This window comes from Pan paniscus, chromosome 2 (genome assembly GCF_029289425.2).
Source record: "Pan paniscus chromosome 2, NHGRI_mPanPan1-v2.0_pri, whole genome shotgun sequence".
Classification (NCBI taxonomy): domain Eukaryota; kingdom Metazoa; phylum Chordata; class Mammalia; order Primates; family Hominidae; genus Pan; species Pan paniscus.
Window position 1 is genome coordinate 42,862,517 of NC_085926.1, and position 18,292 is coordinate 42,880,808.

At 43.6% G+C, this 18,292-nt stretch overlaps 1 protein-coding gene across 10 annotated transcripts; it reads left to right on the forward strand.

Annotated features, from left to right (window-relative positions):
* Positions 1 to 858: 858 nt before the first annotated feature.
* On the forward strand, positions 859 to 17,712 carry ZNF662 (zinc finger protein 662). Of its 10 annotated transcripts, none has more exons than XM_034956225.3 (5): positions 859 to 6,124; positions 6,372 to 6,504; positions 6,765 to 6,881; positions 11,596 to 11,697; positions 12,722 to 17,712. In XM_034956225.3, the coding sequence occupies exons 2-5, from the start codon at positions 6,462 to 6,464 to the stop codon at positions 13,747 to 13,749; spliced, it is 1,290 nt and encodes a 429-aa protein (XP_034812116.2). In that variant the 5' UTR covers positions 859 to 6,124; positions 6,372 to 6,461; the 3' UTR covers positions 13,750 to 17,712. The 10 variants fall into 10 exon arrangements, with proteins under 10 accessions (XP_034812116.2, XP_034812111.2, XP_054965716.1 ...); XM_034956220.3 differs by lacking the exon at positions 6,372 to 6,504 and having other exon boundaries at positions 859 to 4,417; positions 5,998 to 6,124; XM_055109741.2 differs by lacking the exon at positions 6,372 to 6,504 and having other exon boundaries at positions 859 to 4,417; positions 5,998 to 6,124; positions 6,768 to 6,881.
* The last annotated feature ends 580 nt before the right edge of the window (positions 17,713 to 18,292 follow it).

Genomic DNA, 18,292 nt, shown 5'->3' on the forward strand with positions numbered 1-18,292 from the left:
ATTGTTCTAAATTCTCTAGCATGACTGATAGTGGATAATTGTATTGTTTTGGATTTCCTGCTGGTCAGTTCAGGTGCGATATGTGTCATTACCAACACCTCTTGCCTCGCCTGCATTCAGCCGTATTAACTAGCTTGGTTCTGGATTGGGAACATATCTACCATCCAGTGGGCCTGATTAAACTATAGGGACTCGTAATCATGGTTACTCTGATTTGATGTTGCCTAGGAGAAATGGAGTGGATCTGGTCCAAGCCTTTATCAGTACAATTAACTAGAGTATCTGATGAACCTAAGTGGCAGCTTATGCGCCTGAGAATTCTAAACCATATGTGTGATAAGTTGGGAGGTAGAGTTGTAGGTGAATGACTCTGCTGTGGTACCCTGGCTATCTTGCACATATCTACATAGGCCACACAGGAAAAGGCATGAACAGCAGCTAATCTAAGTCTTAGCAGATTATCTTGTGATCCTCCAGAACACAAGAGGATGAGAGGAGCTTTACAAGGTCATCCCTCACTCCCTTCCCTATCTCCTATGGGAGGCTGTCATGAGACAGTTTTTCATTGCCTCCGAGGTTCTGATGAAGCATGAGACTTTCGTCCCCCAGAAGGAAGTAATGTTGTAGTCTGCAGTTATATCCTGAGGAGGGTGGGTCCTCCCAGGTCCACAATTCCACCTCCCAACCTACCACACATACGGTTAAGAATTCTCAAGAGCATAAGCCACCACATTGGTTCGTCACTCAACCCAATGTGAGTTGTCGGATACCCCATTTCTGAGGAGCCAATATTAGACTGCAAAAAGTAGTGTTATAGTCTACTTTGTTGCAGTCTAAAATTGGCTCCTCAGAAATGGGGTATCCGACAACTCACATTGCAGGCATCCAGCTCCGTTTTGTTTCATGGCATTCTTTTTAGCAGGTGGATGAAGACCTGGAGAGATGGCCTGTTTGTCTACAAATAATACATTGTATGAGTCTAAAAATGGCTTATCGTATCTTTTTTTTTTTTTTTGAGACAGAGTCTCACTCTGTTGCCTAGGCTGGCATGCAGTGGTGTTTTGGTTCACTGCAACCTCTGCCTCCCAGGATCAAGCGATTCTCCCGCCTCAGCCTCCCGAGTAGTTGGGATTACAGGCGCATGCCACCACACCCAGCTAATTTTTGTATTTTTAGTAGAGAAGGGGTTTTGCCATGTTGACTGGTCTGGAATTCCTGACCTCAGGTGATCTGCCTGCCTCAGCCTCCCAAAGTGCTGGGATTACAGGCGTCAGCCACTGCACCCTGCCTATTTTATCTTTATTAGCCAAATCAGTCAGGCCATGGCTTTGCCTGCTGTGTGTGTTTGACAGAAAGGACAATGGAATGAGTAAAAATATAGGTAAATATAATAGACTACCTATTCTTCTCCTTTTCAGATTTCTAAAAGTTTTGAACAAAAACACTATTCAGAGCCATAAGAGACCTTCCTTCTGGTGGACGATGACTTAGTAATCGTGCATCTCCAGGGCTCCTTGTTCTGAGCTAAAACCCTCATAATTGTTTTGTCACCCAGTCCAGTTTTCTCCATCTTGTCACCAAGAAAATCTTAAGAGACTTCATTGTATGCTCAACTACCTAGTGATCTTCCCCATGGTAAGAGTTACTGCTTCCATCTCAGTACTCACAGACTATCAGGTAGTGTCCATTTATGAACCTCTCTATCATCTTCTTGCATACAAACAAGACTGGGAGCCCATCTGAGGTCTCTTTTGCTCTGTGATTTTTCACAGGTATGGTATCTGTAAGTGCTTAGTACCTGGGGAGCTATTCAGGCATCAGAGCATCTGAGCCTGTGGACTTGAATTCTATGTTTATCTTCCTACCTTATTCACCCCGAGACATTGAATATACAAATGGGCAATGGCCATACTACATAGAAAAACAGGACTGTGTCACACAATCTGTAGCAACCAGTCCAGGAAGCCAACCCATTTTCTATGGTAACCACTCTAGGAAGTCAAACCACTAAATCACTATCTGTGGCAACCAGTCCACTAATCAAAACAATAACCCTGGTAGCAATTGACCCCAAACAGCTGGGATTTGATCTCTTCCTTCCTTCCTCCCTCCCTCCGTGCCCTCCTTCCTTCCTTCCCTCCTTCCTTCCTTCCTTCCTCCCTCCCTTTTCCTTCCTTCCTCCCTCCCTTTTCCTTCCTTCCTTCTTCCCTTCTCCTTCCTTCCTTTCTTTTTCTTTCTTTCTCTCTCTTTTTCTTTCTTTCTCTCTCTCTCTTTCCCTCCTTCCCTTCCTTCCTTCTTCTCTTCTTTCTTTCCCTCTCTCCCTCCCACTCTTTCTTTCTTTCTTTCCCTCCCTCCTTTCCTTCCTTCCTCTTTCCTTCTCTTCTCTTCTCTTTTCTCTTCTTCTCTTTCTTCTTTCTAGGTTCTTGCTGGAGTGCAATGGTGCAATCACAGCTCACTGCAGCCTTGACTTCTCAGGCTCAAGTGATCCTCCCATCTCAGACTTCTGAGTAGCCAGGAGCTGGCTATTTTTCTTTCTTTCTTTCTTTCTTTCTTTTTTTTTTTTTTGTAGAGATGGGGTAGCAATTTGATTAAAAACTATCAGATTCTCTACTTTTTCCCATACTACTTCCAACTTAGGACCAAACAGAGAAAGCCAAAAATTTCCCCCTACCAATTACATAAGATTCCCTGCTTCTAGTTAGCCCGCCTGTAGTTTCCCCATGCCAGCAACTTCCAATAAGGGAATACCTGAAGCCATTCCTTTTTTCCACTGTGAAGCTTTCCCCACTCTTCTGCCTGACTTTCAGTCTGCTGAATGCAAGTGATGAGGGCTGACTCTCTTGTCATATATAGCAAGCTCTGAATAATAGTCTTTGTTCTCATTTGAATAATCTTTATTTTCACACTTCTTAAAAAATTTAATTTCCTGGCATGTTGCATAATGTTAGGTAAGCCATTTTCTCTCTTTGGGCCTTACTTTCTTCAACTGAAAAACTGGTTCAACATTTATTCATTCTTTTATTCCGTAAGCCAAAAATAAAATTCAAAGCCCTCTGACCATATGAATGGATCTCTCCTCTTGGCTAAGGGCATTCCAAAGTTAACCTGAAAAACTGGTTCAGGCCATAATGGGAAGGAGGAGTTGGACATGGCTCATTATGCTCCCCTACCTTTTGAAATTCAGGACCAGCTGACCAGCATTAACATCAACACAGACCTTAAGACTGATAGAACAGCCTCTTTAAGTCTCACAGACTATCCGGTAGTGTGATAATGATGAGAAACATTTACAGTCTATTCTCTGAAGCCTGCTACAGGCTCCATCTGCATGATAAAACTTTGGTCTCCACAAGCCCTTAACTGAGACATCCCTTTCTATTGATTCTAAGTCTTTATACAATAACTTAACTCTTTCAACCAATTGCCACTCAGAAAATCTTTGAATCCACCTATGTCCTGAAAGCCTCCTCTTCCAGTTGTCCCACCTTTCCATACCAAACCAACGTACATCTTACATGTATTAATTGATGTCTTATGTCTTCCTAAAATGTGTAAAACCAAGTTGTAGCCTGACCACGTTGGGCACATGTTCTCAGGATCTCCTGGGGCTGTGGCACAGGCCATGGTCACTCATATTTGGCTCAGGATAAATCCCTTCAAATCTTTTACAGTTTGACTTTTCGTGGACAATTCTACAAATATTCCTTGGCAGTTAAAGAAATAACTCCCCAGGAGGTGCTACACATCGGGCGCATGTTAGAGGCACAAAGATGAGAATGTTAAAAGACATAAAATACAGGTCTGCTCTGGGAATGCAAAAACTGGTAAAAGGAGAGAGAAAAGAGCAGGTGCAGTCTAGTGAAGTACCCGCTACCTCCTATCAGCAAATATCTGTCCACCTAGGGTGCAGCGAGCTGGAGAGGAAGGGGTGGCCTAGAGCGCAGGGGAAGGATTCCTCCCCAGCTGCCTGCACCCCTACCCCGGTAGCGGTCCCTGGGATCGTCCGTGTCTCCAGGAGAACCGGACCGCTCTCCCCTCCCTCCCCGAGCGAGAAAGGAGGACCACAGAGATGCGGCGCCCTCCGCCGTCCTAGAGCAACCGGAGCGGCCCGAGCCCCGGCCTCCCGGATGCTGGGGCCTGGCGGGCGTGGAGCACGGGGAGTCGGGCGTGGGGCGGGCAGGGAGTGGAGTCGGGGTCTTACTCCGGTGGCTGCAGGGCGCAGCGTAGCCGTGTCAGGCCTGCCCAGGTGCAGAGCGCTCCTCCGCGACCCCAACAGCCTCTGGTCTGGTCTGGCGCGCGCTCGCTTTCCCAGAGGGCGACCTGGGCTATGGCGGCCGTGGCGCTGGCGAGCGGGACACGCCTCGGCCTTGTCCTCGAGCTGCTCCCGGGACAGCCCGCGCTGCCCCGGGCGCGCCGGGTGAGTGCGGGGCCGGAGCCTGGAAGCAATCTTGGCCCTGCCCTGGGTTCTAGGCCCGGAGACGGGGTGGTGCGGCGGCTGGGAAATGGGGGTACAACCCAGAGTGAGGGGCCTCGAGGGACAGGCAGCACAGCGGAGTCGACACCCCCGGACCTGAGCCTCAAGGAGAGCAGACGTGCAGCGGCACGGGGTTGAGCCGACTGCTGGGGCAGAGCGCACAGAGTGCTGTGGGGGGCGATGAATGGCCAGAATTTCAGAGCCGCCTTTACAGAGCTGGTTATGTTTGAGCTGGGTATTAGGTTGAAAAGGAATTTGCAATGCAGGAGCAGGAGGGAAGAACTGGATATTCAGGCAAGAGTAGCCGCAGGTGCAAGGACACAGAACAGGGTGAGGAAAGTTTGGTTTCCCAATGGAATGGTGAGAGGATCGGAGATGAGAGTGGTGGTGGCTGATGATCCTGGCCAGGAAAGCTGGGTCTGTGAGTAGTGAATGGAATTGTCTGTAGTGCAGAGGAATGTGGACTCTATTAGGCAGACAAAGTTGAGCCAGCCAAAGCCTTGGAGCCCTGGAGTGCTGGATAAATAGCTGTGGAGACTTTCTAGTGCGCAAGGACTGAAGTGCAGTGGACCAGAATGGGCTCCTCCACAGTGTGGAGACTGAGACCCTGAAGGAGGCAGTGGCTGAGAATTACAGGAAGTCCCAATGGCTGGAGGTCAGCAGTATTTGTTTCTTAAGAGGATGAGAGAAAGAAAGTGCAGGAGCTGAGACTCCTAGAGATATAGAAAATGGGGACATGGAGATTGGGACGTGGGGAAGCAAGTGAGGTGGGATCTTTGTGAGAGTGTGTTGCGGGTGGTGGGGGTGCAGGGAGTAAAGTCACAACGAGGATCTGCCCTGTTGAGTACAGTGTTCAGAGCAACCTGAATGTTCTGAGGAGCCCTAGCTGCCTCTGTGGCTGGTGGCAGTGACTGGGGAGGACAAAGGAGGAAGAGTCCTATACAGGGGCAGCAGGGATGGCAGGAATGGGGACGGAAGGCAGTGTGGCATAACAGGCAAGAGCCAGAGTCAAGCAGGCCTGGGTTCTGTCTCAGTACTGGAACTTTGGGGGAAGTTAATCCCTCCGAGTCTCAGTTTCCTCTTCTAAAAAATGGATCTGATAGTAGGCTATGAGACATAACAAAGAATATATGTCAAGTGCTTGGCACAGGCTTAATAAATGATAGTTGTTATCAAGGGTGGGTGACCTCTGAAGGAGGACACATTGTGGAGACAGGATGGGACCTAGAGCACAGATGTGGTTTGGGGTATAAGGATGAAACAAGAAAACTTTTGCAGACTCATGAAAAAGAGGAGAAAATGTTTGCTGAAATAAAGATGAAGAGACATGAGAAAATTGATGGCTGATGCCTTGTCTCTTTGTACATAGGAGGCAAAAATCTTCTGCTGATAGAGTTCCTGTAGACATTCAGAATCCAGAATCCCCACAGGCACCCCCACAGTACCTTTTGGTGCCCTGTCTCCCCTTCCTCTTGGCCTGGTCCTGGGGTTGTCCTAGGGCATTTGAACACATGTTGTTTCAGGAGTCAGTGACCTTCGAGGATGTGGCCGTCTACTTCTCTGAGAACGAATGGATCGGCCTGGGCCCTGCTCAGAGAGCCCTGTACAGGGATGTGATGCTGGAGAATTATGGGGCTGTGGCTTCCCTGGGTAAGGGTCTCTCCCTTTGGGCCCTGCCTCCACCCTTCAGAGTTTGCTGGCTCCTTTTTTCTCAAAGGCTCAGGAGTTGTTGATAACCCTCAGCTCAATGGCAGCTTCAGGCTCTTGGATTTTTAATGACCTAACCTCAGCAGTCGTTGGAAAGTAGGAAGTCCTGGTATCAGTTTGGGCCTTATACAGGACTTCCTTGCTCCAGAGTGAGAGGTGCCAAACCCCTACCCTTGTGTTGTGGGTATAGTGAGAAGAGAGCAAATTCATGGTGCTCCACTGAGCCTTCAGTTCCCTGCCCTCTCGGTTTGCAAGATCCAGCCTAATTCCAAGCATCCTCATGAGGATGTCTGAACTTGAGAGCTCTAAGAGGGAGAGGACAGGTAAGAATTGAGGACTCAATTCCTCAATGAGTGAAATCATCCATTTGCTGACTCAGTTACTGAGTCGTCTGTCAACTTCCTGACCTTTGTAAGTCTCCTGGCCCCTCTCTTGTCCTTTCCCCTGGAATTCCTTTTCTTGTTCTTCCTAGTTATTTCCGTTTTTTTCCCCTCCTACCCCTGAAGACACTGGCCTGGGAGGAGCCTTGGGATTACTGTGTGCCACGCCACTCACCTGCCTGTCCCATTTCTTTCCTCTTAAGCAGCATTTCCATTTCCCAAACCGGCTCTGATTTCCCAGCTGGAGCGAGGGGAAACACCCTGGTGCTTGGTTCCTCGGGGAGCTCTGGATGGAGAGGCCCCAAGGGGCATCTCCTCAGGTGAGTGAGGGCACACGTGCCGGTCATCTGACCAGTTTTCTTGTCATGATCTTTAAAATGTCATAGATAGGTGTTTTTTTAATCTAGTGTTGTAGACACTAGTGGGATTGCATTTCTTCTCTGTGTTCCCATAGTTTTATATCTTCTTTTTTAAAAAATTTTTTTTTAGTATTTATTGATTATTCTTGGGTGTTTCTCGGACAGGGGGATTTGGCAGGGTCATAGGACAATAGTGGAGGGAAGGTCAGCAGATAAACATGTGAACAAAGGTCTCTGGTTTTCCTAGGCAGAGGGCCCTGCCGCCTTCCGCAGTGTTTGTGTCCCTGGGTACTTGAGATTAGGGAGTGGTGATGACTCTTAACGAGCATGCTGCCTTCAAGCATCTGTTTAACAAAGCACATCTTGCACCGCCCTTAATCCATTTAACCCTTAGTGGACACAGCACATGTTTCAGAGAGCACGGGGTTGGGGATAAGGTTATAGATTAACAGCATCCCAAGGCAGAAGAATTTTTCTTAGTACAGAACAAAATGGAGTCTCCTATGTCTACTTCTTTCTACACAGACACAGTAACAATCTGATCTCTCTTTCTTTTCCCCACATTTCCCCCTTTTCTATTCGACAAAACCGCCATCGTCATCATGGCCCGTTCTCAATGAGCTGTACACCTCCCAGACGGGGTGGCGGCCTAGCAGAGGGGCTCCTCACTTCCCAGATGGGGCGGCCGGGCAGAGGTGCCCCCCCCACCTCCCAGACGGGGCGGCGGCCAGGCGGGGGCTGCCCCCCACCTCCTGGACGGGGCGGCTGGCCGGGCGGGGTCTGCCCCCCACCTCCCGGACGGGGCGGCTGCCGGGCGGAGGAGCTCCTCACATCTCAGAAGGGGCGGACAGTCAGAGACGCTCCTCACCTCCCAGATGGGGTGGCGGCGGGGCAGAGACACTCCTCAGTTCCCAGACGGGGTTGCGGCCAGGCAGAGGCGCTCTTCACATCTCAGACGGGTCAGCGGGGCAGAGGCACTCCCCACATCCCAGACGATGGGCGGCCAGGCAGAGACGCTCCTCACTTCCTAGACGGGGTGGCGGCCGGGCAGAGGCTGCAATCTTGGCACTTTGGGAGGCCAAGGAAGGCGGCTGGGAGGTGGAGGTTGTAGCGAGCCGAGATCACGCCACTGCACTCCAGCCTGGGCAACATTGAGCACTGAGTGATCGAGACTCTGTCTGCAATCCCGGCACCTCGGGAGGCTGAGGCTGGCAGATCACTCGCAGTCAGGAGCTGGAGACCAGCCTGGCCAACACAGCCAAACCCCGTCTCCACCAAAAAATACGAAAACCAGTCAGGCGTGGCGGCGCCCGCCTGCAATCCCAGGCACTCGGCAGGCTGAGGCAGGAAAATCAGGCAGGGAGGTTGCAGTGAGTCGAGATGGCGGCAGTACAGTCCAGCCTCGGCTGGGCATTAGAGGGAGACTGTGCAAAGAGGGAGAGGGGGAGGGGGAAGGGGAGAGGGAGAGCTTTTATATCTTCTTGAGTTCTTGTTTTATTCATCCTGGCTCCTCTGTGTGCCATCTTCATTAACCTGTTTTGCCTCTTCCCCATCGCTGCTGTTATGGCTACCACGTATCTTTGCCCCATGAGTTTCCTGTTTACTCTGATCTTGGGTGCCCTTTCTACTTCCTGGCCTGTTTACAGTCTTCCAGCTTGGGATATAATGGCCATCTTTATCATTAGAAACCAAGAACTCTCAACCCTCAGCCAGATAGTTCCTATTCCTCAGGGGAAAACCCTGGGATTACTTTAGGCCCAACAGGACTTTCTTACTCTTAGTTTCCTAGTGATAACTGTGTTTCCTGGTTGCCTCCTTGGCCCCATTTCATCTTCCCATAGGGCTTTTATGTGGGCGCAGTGTGACTTGAGCTGTGCTCCAAATTTCCTCATTCTCACAGTTCCTTGTTCTGTCTTTTCATATTAGAATACTCTTGATTGCAGGTATTAAAACCCAATTCAAACTGGCTTAAACAAAAAGAATTTGTTGTTTCATGTAACTGGGAAGTCTGAGGTAGAGTGGGCTGCAGGTATAGTTTGATCAGAATTACATTCTCTGCTCTGTCTCCGTATGTGTTGGCTTTGTCTACAGTCTGGCTCCCCTTTTGGTTGTAAGGTGATTGGTGGTAGTAACAGGACTCTGCTGCTTCATACCTAGGTGAAGAAACCTGGCAGGCCGTCCTTAGGCTTTAAACATTGTGAGTCAAAGTGCCAAGTATACTCTAATGGACTACCTTAAGTCATATGCCAGCTCTAAATCAATCCCTGTGGCAAGGTAACTACTGTGCACTGATTGACTTGGTCTGAATTGCCGATCTCTGAATCAGTCTCTCATGTAGTGAGTGGGATGGGATTAACCTGCTTAGCTTAGCCAAGTCAGAGCCTACCCTAGGAAGTGGAGTTGGGATACCCAACTCCCCACTCCAGCCCCCTACAAAGGGCATAGCTACTTTACAGTGGGGAGTAGTGGAAGGGGTATGGGGAGACCACCACAGCGTCTTCTGCATTCTTAGTGCTTCCTCTCCTCACCACCTAAGGGAATTTCTCATCTTTGCTTTGCTTTGCTTTAGGTAGAAAACCAACAGCTAAGTTACTCCTTGAGCAAAATTCTAACTCTCTGATGTGCAGCTGACTTCCTTGGCACATACATGTCACTACTCAAAGTCCACTTTTGTCTTACAGAAGTTAATACTCAGAGGATACATAGTCCCTGGATTTGGCAACAGAAAAGGTTGTCATTTGAAGGTGTAGAATTGATCTGTTTCTTAGGAGGTTTTGGATGAAGGTTACAAAGAGACAGTTCTAGCGAAAGCAGAAGTAAGGTGTATTACAGTAGATCTCTGTGAACAGAGGTGTCTGTTATTGAGTAAGAAGTGACTTTTGGAAATGGCTGAGTGAGGGTGTGAGTCCATTTCTTATGGATGCCATAGAGAGACCCCATCCATTGAATCTTTGTGGAATGGAAAGCAATAAATGGATAGGAAGGAAACTAGGAGATTACGGTTTCCCAGAATAGCCTGGCTAGACAGGAAGTCCTCATGAATAACTATTTGCAATTCCATCCTATCCTGATTCTATTCTATGTGAATTTGATTTCACCTCCTAGGGATAGGTGAAGAAGAGGCCTTCATCTTTTCTATTTCTTCTTGACATTTTAAAGTGAGTGATATGTTTCATATCTTTGGGAACTGATGGAATTACAACTTCTCTGTTCCAGTATTTTCTATCCTTTATATAAATATATATAAAAATATATAAATATATAAATTAAAAATATATGTATATATAAAATATATAATCATATAAATAAAATATATAAATATATAAATAAAAAATATAATATATATCTTATACATTATATATAAATATAATTATATATAAAATATATGATATATATAGTCCATCTCTATATATATTATATATGATATATATCATATATAATTATATATTATATATGATATATCATATATAATTATATATTATATATGATATATCATATATATTTATATTATATATGATATATCATATATATTTATATTATATATGATATATCATATATTTATATTATATATGATATATGATATATATTTATATATGATATATTATATATGATATATGATATATAAATATATAATATATCATATTATATTTTATATATAATATAATATATAATATATTTATATATCATATATAAATATATAATACATATTATATATAATATATTATATATAATACATATAATATATAATATATAGTATATTATATATAATACATATAATATATAATATTTATATATTTAATATATATATTATATATTATATGTAATATATAATATATATTTATATATTTAATATATATATTATATATTATATGTAATATATAATATATATTTATATATTTAATATATATATTATATATTATATATAATATATATTATATATTTATATATTTAAATATATATTATATATTATATATAATATATATTTATATATTATATATTTATATATTTAATATATATTTATATATATTATATATTTGTATATTTAATATATAAATACATATATTTATATATTTAATATAAATATATTTTATATATAAATACATATCTTATATAAAATATATTTATATTAAATATAAATAGTGTTATATAAAATATATATTTTTATATATTTTATATATATAAATATATATTTTTATATATTTTATATATATAAATATATATATATATTTTTTGAGACACAGTCTCACTCTGTCGCCCAGGCTGGAGAGCAGTGACACAGTCTCGGCTCACTGCAACCTCTGCCTCCCGGGTTCAAGCGGTTCTCCTGCCTCAGCCTCCTGAGGAGCTGTGACCACAGGTGTGTGCCACCATGCTTGGCTAATTTTTTTTGTATTTTTAATGGAGATGGGGTTTCACCATGTTGGCCAGGCTAGTCTTGAACTCCTGACCTCAGGTGATCCACCCACCTCGGCCTCCCAAAGTGCTGGGATTACAGGTGTGAGCCACCACGTCCAGCCTATCCTTATTATTCTGTACCATCAAATTTCTGCTTATCTATGTTACCAATCTTTTCACCCACCTTTATTCTCTCCCTACCACTTCCATGTCTGCTCTTTTCCTGATGGGCCTCACTCTTCTGACTGAGTCAGCCTTATTTGTATCTTGACCCTGGCAGGATATCCATTTCTAAAGCCTGCTGGGATGTCCCATCCTGAGCAGGTGGAAGAGCCATTAAACCTGAAACTGCAAGGAGAGGGTCCAAGCCTGATTTGTCCAGGTAAGTGAGAGGGAAATGAGCATTCTTCTCTCAGTCACATCTTTTCCTATCTTTCTTTTATAAGATGTAAAAGTCCATTTTGCCATTCATGTTCTAAACAAATATGGGGACCAGATCCTTAAATCAACCAATTAAGAGAAAACTTAAACCCTAAGCTTCCAACTTTCATTAGGACAAGCTCAATTAATTAAATTAATTAAATTAGGATGGGTCTTTTGCGTTAGACTTAAACTGAACAGATGGCCTGCCCCATCTAGCTGCTATGATCACCCAATATTTTTAATGTAGATGCTGTATTTTACTCATTGTGTTAGTTGTTAGAGATTAAAAAAATCAAGTCATATATGGCCCTTATCCCGGAAGGACTCACAGTCTCATGGGACATGATACATAAATGTATAATTACAGAAAAATGATGAAACTGTAACAGAATGTGAATAAGACACTATGAGAACAAAGAGGAGGGAGTCTTTTCCGAGTTCTGCCTGGAGTAGTTTGAGAAAGCACTTCCCATGGTTTCATGGTGAACTTGGTGATTGGATTGAAAGAGAAGACTATACTTCCTTTTAGTGTTGAAAAGTATGAGGAAGCTCATTCTTGCTACTGTCTGCTGCATGTGACAAGCCCAGGTTCTCAGGTATACCACTAAGGATTCCTTATTTCTGAACAGGTCCTCTGTCCTAAGTCCTGGCCTGTTCTTCTCATGGTATAAACTGTACTCAGCTACCTAGGAGGAATTCTGACTTTGTTTTCCTTAGATTCAATTCACCTGTTTTCTGAGAGCCTACCCTGGTCCTTCGTTTGGTGCCAGGAATCATAGCCCGCAGGGATTCTATCTAGTTGCTGTCTTTACTTTTGGTTTCTTTCTGTGTATTAGCCTTGTTTTTGCCATTTTCAGCTGGGACAGGGCCACTGAGACATGGGTGGCACTTGGAGAGAAGTGGACGTATTAATACCACTTGGTGACCTTAGTTGCTGTGTCATGGATAATGATGACATTTGAAGCTCCAATTTCTTTTTTCAGAGGGTGTGTTGAAGAGGAAGAAAGAAGATTTTATTCTGAAGGAGGAAATTATTGAGGAAGTACAGGACCTCATGGTCCTATCAAGTGGACCCCGGTGGTGTGGATCCCAGAAATTATGGTTTGGGAAAACCTGTGAAGAGAAAAGCAGGTTAGGGAGATGGCCTGGTTACCTCAATGGGGGACGTATGGAAAGTTCTACAAATGATATTATAGAAGTGATTGTCAAGGATGAGATGATCTCAGTAGAAGAGAGTTCAGGGAATACTGATGTCAATAACCTCCTTGGTATACATCACAAAATTCTAAACGAGCAAATATTCTATATATGTGAGGAATGCGGCAAGTGTTTTGATCAAAATGAGGACTTTGATCAACACCAGAAAACTCATAATGGAGAGAAGGTCTATGGATGTAAGGAATGTGGGAAGGCTTTCAGTTTTCGATCACATTGCATCGCACATCAGAGAATTCACAGTGGGGTGAAACCCTATGAATGTCAAGAATGTGCTAAGGCCTTTGTTTGGAAGTCAAACCTGATTCGTCACCAGAGAATACATACTGGAGAGAAACCCTTTGAATGTAAGGAATGTGGGAAGGGCTTTAGTCAGAACACAAGCCTTACGCAACATCAACGGATCCACACTGGTGAGAAACCATACACATGTAAAGAATGTGGGAAAAGCTTTACTCGAAACCCAGCCCTTCTTCGACATCAGAGAATGCACACTGGGGAGAAGCCTTACGAATGTAAGGACTGTGGGAAGGGCTTCATGTGGAACTCAGATCTTTCTCAGCACCAGAGGGTCCACACTGGGGACAAGCCTCATGAATGTACTGACTGTGGGAAAAGCTTCTTTTGCAAGGCACATCTTATTCGACATCAAAGAATCCATACTGGGGAAAGACCCTATAAATGTAATGACTGTGGGAAGGCCTTCAGTCAGAATTCTGTCTTAATTAAGCACCAGAGGCGCCATGCTAGAGACAAACCCTATAACTGTCAGATCTCTCACCTTCTTGAACATTAGAGAGTGCATAATGGTGATACTTGTTTATAATTCTTATGCTGCAGGAACCCTAGAGACAAAATGAGATGACCATTCACAATTTGCTGTAACCCTTAACTTAAATAGCCAGTATTATCTTGCCCTTTTGAACATTTACCATGTACTCTAGCAAGACTGGTCCCTCTGTTCTGTGATGTTTTAACAAGGCATCATTTAGTTGGGCAGCTACTCTGTATCAGGTGCTAACCACTTTACATACATTAATTTGCATAACAATCCTATTAAGGTAGGTGCTCTTCTCCCCGTTTTACAAATGAGAAATCAGAGTTGAAAGAGGTTATAAAACTCATTCAGGGTTGCTCAGTTAGTAAGTTATAGAGTTGAAATTGGAGCCAGGCCTATCTGACTGCAGAGTTTACTGTTCTTTACTTAATTGTACATATTTATGTCTCTGCCCATTTTTATTTGCTTATTTTCCTGTGCTTTTAGTTTCCCTTCATCACTCAGATCTAGCTCCTTCAACTAAGACGATCTCTCTTCCTCATCTACTTGTAATCAGTACCACCCAAGTTAGTATTTAATTATGTGCCATCTTATATTTTTCTAATAGTCTCATGTCTTTTAGTCTTAACCCCAGCTAAATGACTCTGAGGACCAACAGTACATTTCTTTTATGTTTTTCAAATCCTGAAACATTAATCTTTGACTAGATATAGCATGCTCATGTTAAAAAAGAATTGAAATAGTTGAAAAGGGTGTTCAGTGAAAAGTAAATTTCCTTGTCATTCCTATCTCTTGAGTTCTCCCCAGAGGCAATCACTGCTACTGGTTGTGTATCTCTGTAGATACTCTTTGTATACAAGTGTTTATTAGTATTGCTTTTCATAACTCTGTCTCACTGAAAACCTTATTTGATGGAAGCAACATTGCAGTTAAATTGTGAACTCTAAGACCTTTTCTTCAGAAGTTGCTTTCCTTTTGAGGCCACCAAAGTAATTTAGGGAAACAGCAGAGGGTAATCCAAGTCTTTTTTTAGACAGAGTCTCACTCTGTTGCCCTGGCTGGAGTGCAGTGGTGCTATCTCAGCTCACTGCAAGCTCCACCTCCTGGGTTCATGCCATTCTTCTGCCTCAGCCTCCCAAGTAGCTGGGACTACGGGTGCCCGCCACCATGCCTGGCTAATATTTTGTATTTTTAGTAGAGACGGGATTTCACCATGTTAGCCAGGCTAGTCTCGATCTCCTGACCTTGTGATCCACCTGTCTCGGCCTCCCAAAGTGCTGGGATTACAGGCCTCAGCTACCACGCCTGGCCAATCCAGGTCTTAAGAGACCTCATTGCCTTTGTTTTATGAGATATCATTCTGGGATTGGGAATATGTAAACTCAACTGGAGATTATTTTCATAAAAATTTATATAGTTCCAGCCCTCTCATTGCTTCCTATCCTAAATCCTCTTCCAGTCTGTCCATCCCTCACTACCATGATAGTCTACATTCTGATAAGCTGTGAGGCCACTGCCAAGGGAGGGAGAAATGGTCACTTTCTGGTGGTGGTTAATGCTTTGTTAGATAGCTTCATCCAGTCAATAGTTGAAAAGTTTTCACATAATCCAGTATTGGCATCAGAGCCAGAAATGCCCTCCCTAGGTCCAGGACCAAAGATAAAACAAACACGAGGAACATGTAGCGTCTACACAGGAAAGTAAAGAATTATAGAATTAACTAATTCTACTTGAAATCAGGAGTTTATAAAACAACATTTTTAGACGTGGTCATCTTTTATTGGTTTCCATCATCTCTTCCCCTTCTCTCTGGGAACAGTTACCCGGGTATTCTTTGGGAAGCTATCCTTTCTCAGCTATGTGGTTTGGCACCACCACCATCTTCATGAGTGGACCCTGTTTGGCTTGTGTCAATCAGTTTATCCCATCCCCTTGGCCACAGAGCCATTGTGATATGAGGAGATATTGGCTCTTCTGGAAAAGAGAGGCTTTTCTTCATCGAGAGCTACAAGAGGAGATATTATCTGTCCTCTGTGTGGCACATAGGAAAATGTGAGACCTAGAATTATAGCAACTTTTTTTTTTCTGTTAAAAGGGGAGATTCTCAAGCTTCCAGGTGCTACCATATGGAGCCTAAGGATAAAGCCAATACCAAAGAAAACAGTGACTAAACAGAGAGAAACTAGGTCCTTGGTGACATCTTTTGAGCCACTAGACCAAGCTTTACCTGAAGCAGAGCTGCCTCAGAACTTTTCAGCTATGTGAGCCAATAAACATCTGTCAAATGAGTTAGAGTTGAGTTTTCTGTTATTTGCAACTTAGCCACACTAATACTGTCTTGTGTTTGAAATCACTGTTTTCTCATACAGCTCCTCAGTGTCACCTTTTCCTCTTGCTCAGTAGTCTCATAAGCTTCTCAGTTTTATCTCATCTCAGTTGCTTGGAAGTTGAGCATCTAAATAGGTGGCTTTTGCTGGGTGCAGTGGCTTACGCCTGTAATCCCATCACTTTGGGAGGCCAAGGTGGGCAGATCACCTGAGATTGGGAGTTCAAGACCAGCCTGACCAACATGGAGAAACCCCGTCTCTACTAAAAATACAAAATTAGCCAGGTGTGGTGGCACATGCCAGTAATCTCAGCTACTCAGGAGGCTGAGGCAGGAGAATTGCTTGAATCTGGGAGGTGGAGGTTGCAGTGAGCCGAGATTGTGCCATTGCACTCCAGCCTGGGCAACAAGAGTGAAACTCCATCTCAAAAAAATAAAAATAATAAATAGGTGGCTCTCATGACCTAAGGTTAATTTCATGCATACTACTAAGTGATGCTTTAAGTCATACCATTAGTGCAGGAATTTTTGCTCCTTAGTTCAGCTAAAATCTGGGTTCTTGTCTCATGACCAGGAAAAATTAGTCACAGGGACACATTGAAAAGTGAGGAGGGCAGAATTTATTAAGTGAAAAGGAAAACTCTCAACAGAAAGAGGGGTCCTGCATGCAGGTTTTCCATCTCACTAAACTGAATACCAGGCCACCACACATGAGCTGAAGAGCCTAGTCTTCTCCCCCTGCATGAATTCCTGGTGGCTACACCCCATTCTCCCAGTGTGCAGGCAGGCCCTTAGTCTGAGCCACTCCACATTATTTCCCTTACTGTGTATGTGTTAAGGAACGGAATTTTTCATCATGGGCATGTTTAGGCAATCCCCCTGTGCACAGTGACCTGGGCAGCATTTGGCTGTCTCCTGATTCTATCATTCCCCCCTCTAAAGAAGTACATCTAACTTAGAATAAGGATAAGGATAAGGGTAGTGATCGATCTTAACTGGTTCCTGCTGATGGGGGCACTGTTTTGGGAAAATAGCAGTGAGATCTCCCTCAGAGGCCTATCTAAGGGTCCCTGGTAAAAGGTGGCCATCATTTGAGGTTCCAATTGCATGAACGTTCAGAGTTCAATGGCCTGAAGGTGAGAAGAGACAAACCAGGTTATTAGAAGACAATCAAAATGAAACAAAGCGGGGATGGTAAGGACAGCTAAAAAAAATCCTAAGGCTGCTGACACACCCAGATAACTGGTAGCTATAGTTATGCCTGCTAAGATTGGGGTGTTTGGGGCTTGGCTTTCGTTAGCTCCCTTGGTCTTATTTTCCCAAAAAAGAAACCTCCAGGTTATGGGCACCTTATTTAGTCCAATCATCTGGCAGGATTTGCAGGGTAATTGCCCAGAACTAGAATATTGATCCAGATTTTTACATTACTCATCCCTTTTGCTGCTTCTGAGCTGCAGCCAGAGATTGCTGGTTGGTTCACAGGAATAAGCAGTGTTAGTTTAAAATGTGGGCAAAAACTTAAAAACAACGAATGAGTCTAAAATCTAATGACAAATGTATAAGTCTTGAAACATAATTTCTCTCCAGTTCTCATTTTTGTTAAAAATAAATCTTGATAGGACTGAGTTGTTTGCAAAATAAACTTTAGTCTTGTATTTGGTCTGATTATTTCCATAAAGTGCAGCAAGAATAATTATGTTTACGTAGGCTTTTTAAATTGGTTTTGATGGAATTCTGTTCTGCAAGGAATCTTAGGACTTTTAAAGCTGAGCCCAGCCATGAGTTTGTACCCTCAAATACCTATGAGTTGGGTGAATTCCTCTCTTCTTGGGGTCCCAAGAATATGGGGTTCCTGGGCCTTTTAGAATATGACATTCCTTACTTACTGCAGGTTAGGAAACCTGTATGGGGACTGTGTAGACAAGGTATGAACTCAGTTTTCCCAAGGGGCTTTTATCGGCTCTGTTAAGTCAAGCTTGATTCCTAAAAGGGAAGCATACCCTTCCAATCAAAGCCTTGGTAAAACAACCAGTTTCTCCAATTGTGTCCTGTTGCAAAAGAAAGTGATTCTTATTGCACTGATGCAAAAAACTGTATTGCTATAAATTAAGAATACTTGCAACTAGTTTCCAAATTCTGGAGAAGCAAGTAGGAGAGAAACAAATATGCTCCAAATTTTGATCACAGGAGTATACCTTACTCAATTATTAAAGGCTGTAAATGGCTCAAAATAAA

Bases quoted from the DNA above. Each gene is read 5' to 3' on its own strand.
- ZNF662 (XM_034956218.4), top strand. From the start codon at position 5,821: ATGCCTTGTCTCTTTGTACATAGGAGGCAAAAATCTTCTGCTGATAGA. The intron at 6,125-6,764 runs GTAAGGGTCTCT...TTTCCTCTTAAG, and splicing joins TGGGGCTGTGGCTTCCCTGG to CAGCATTTCCATTTCCCAAA. The intron at 6,882-11,595 runs GTGAGTGAGGGC...TGACCCTGGCAG, and splicing joins CCCAAGGGGCATCTCCTCAG to GATATCCATTTCTAAAGCCT.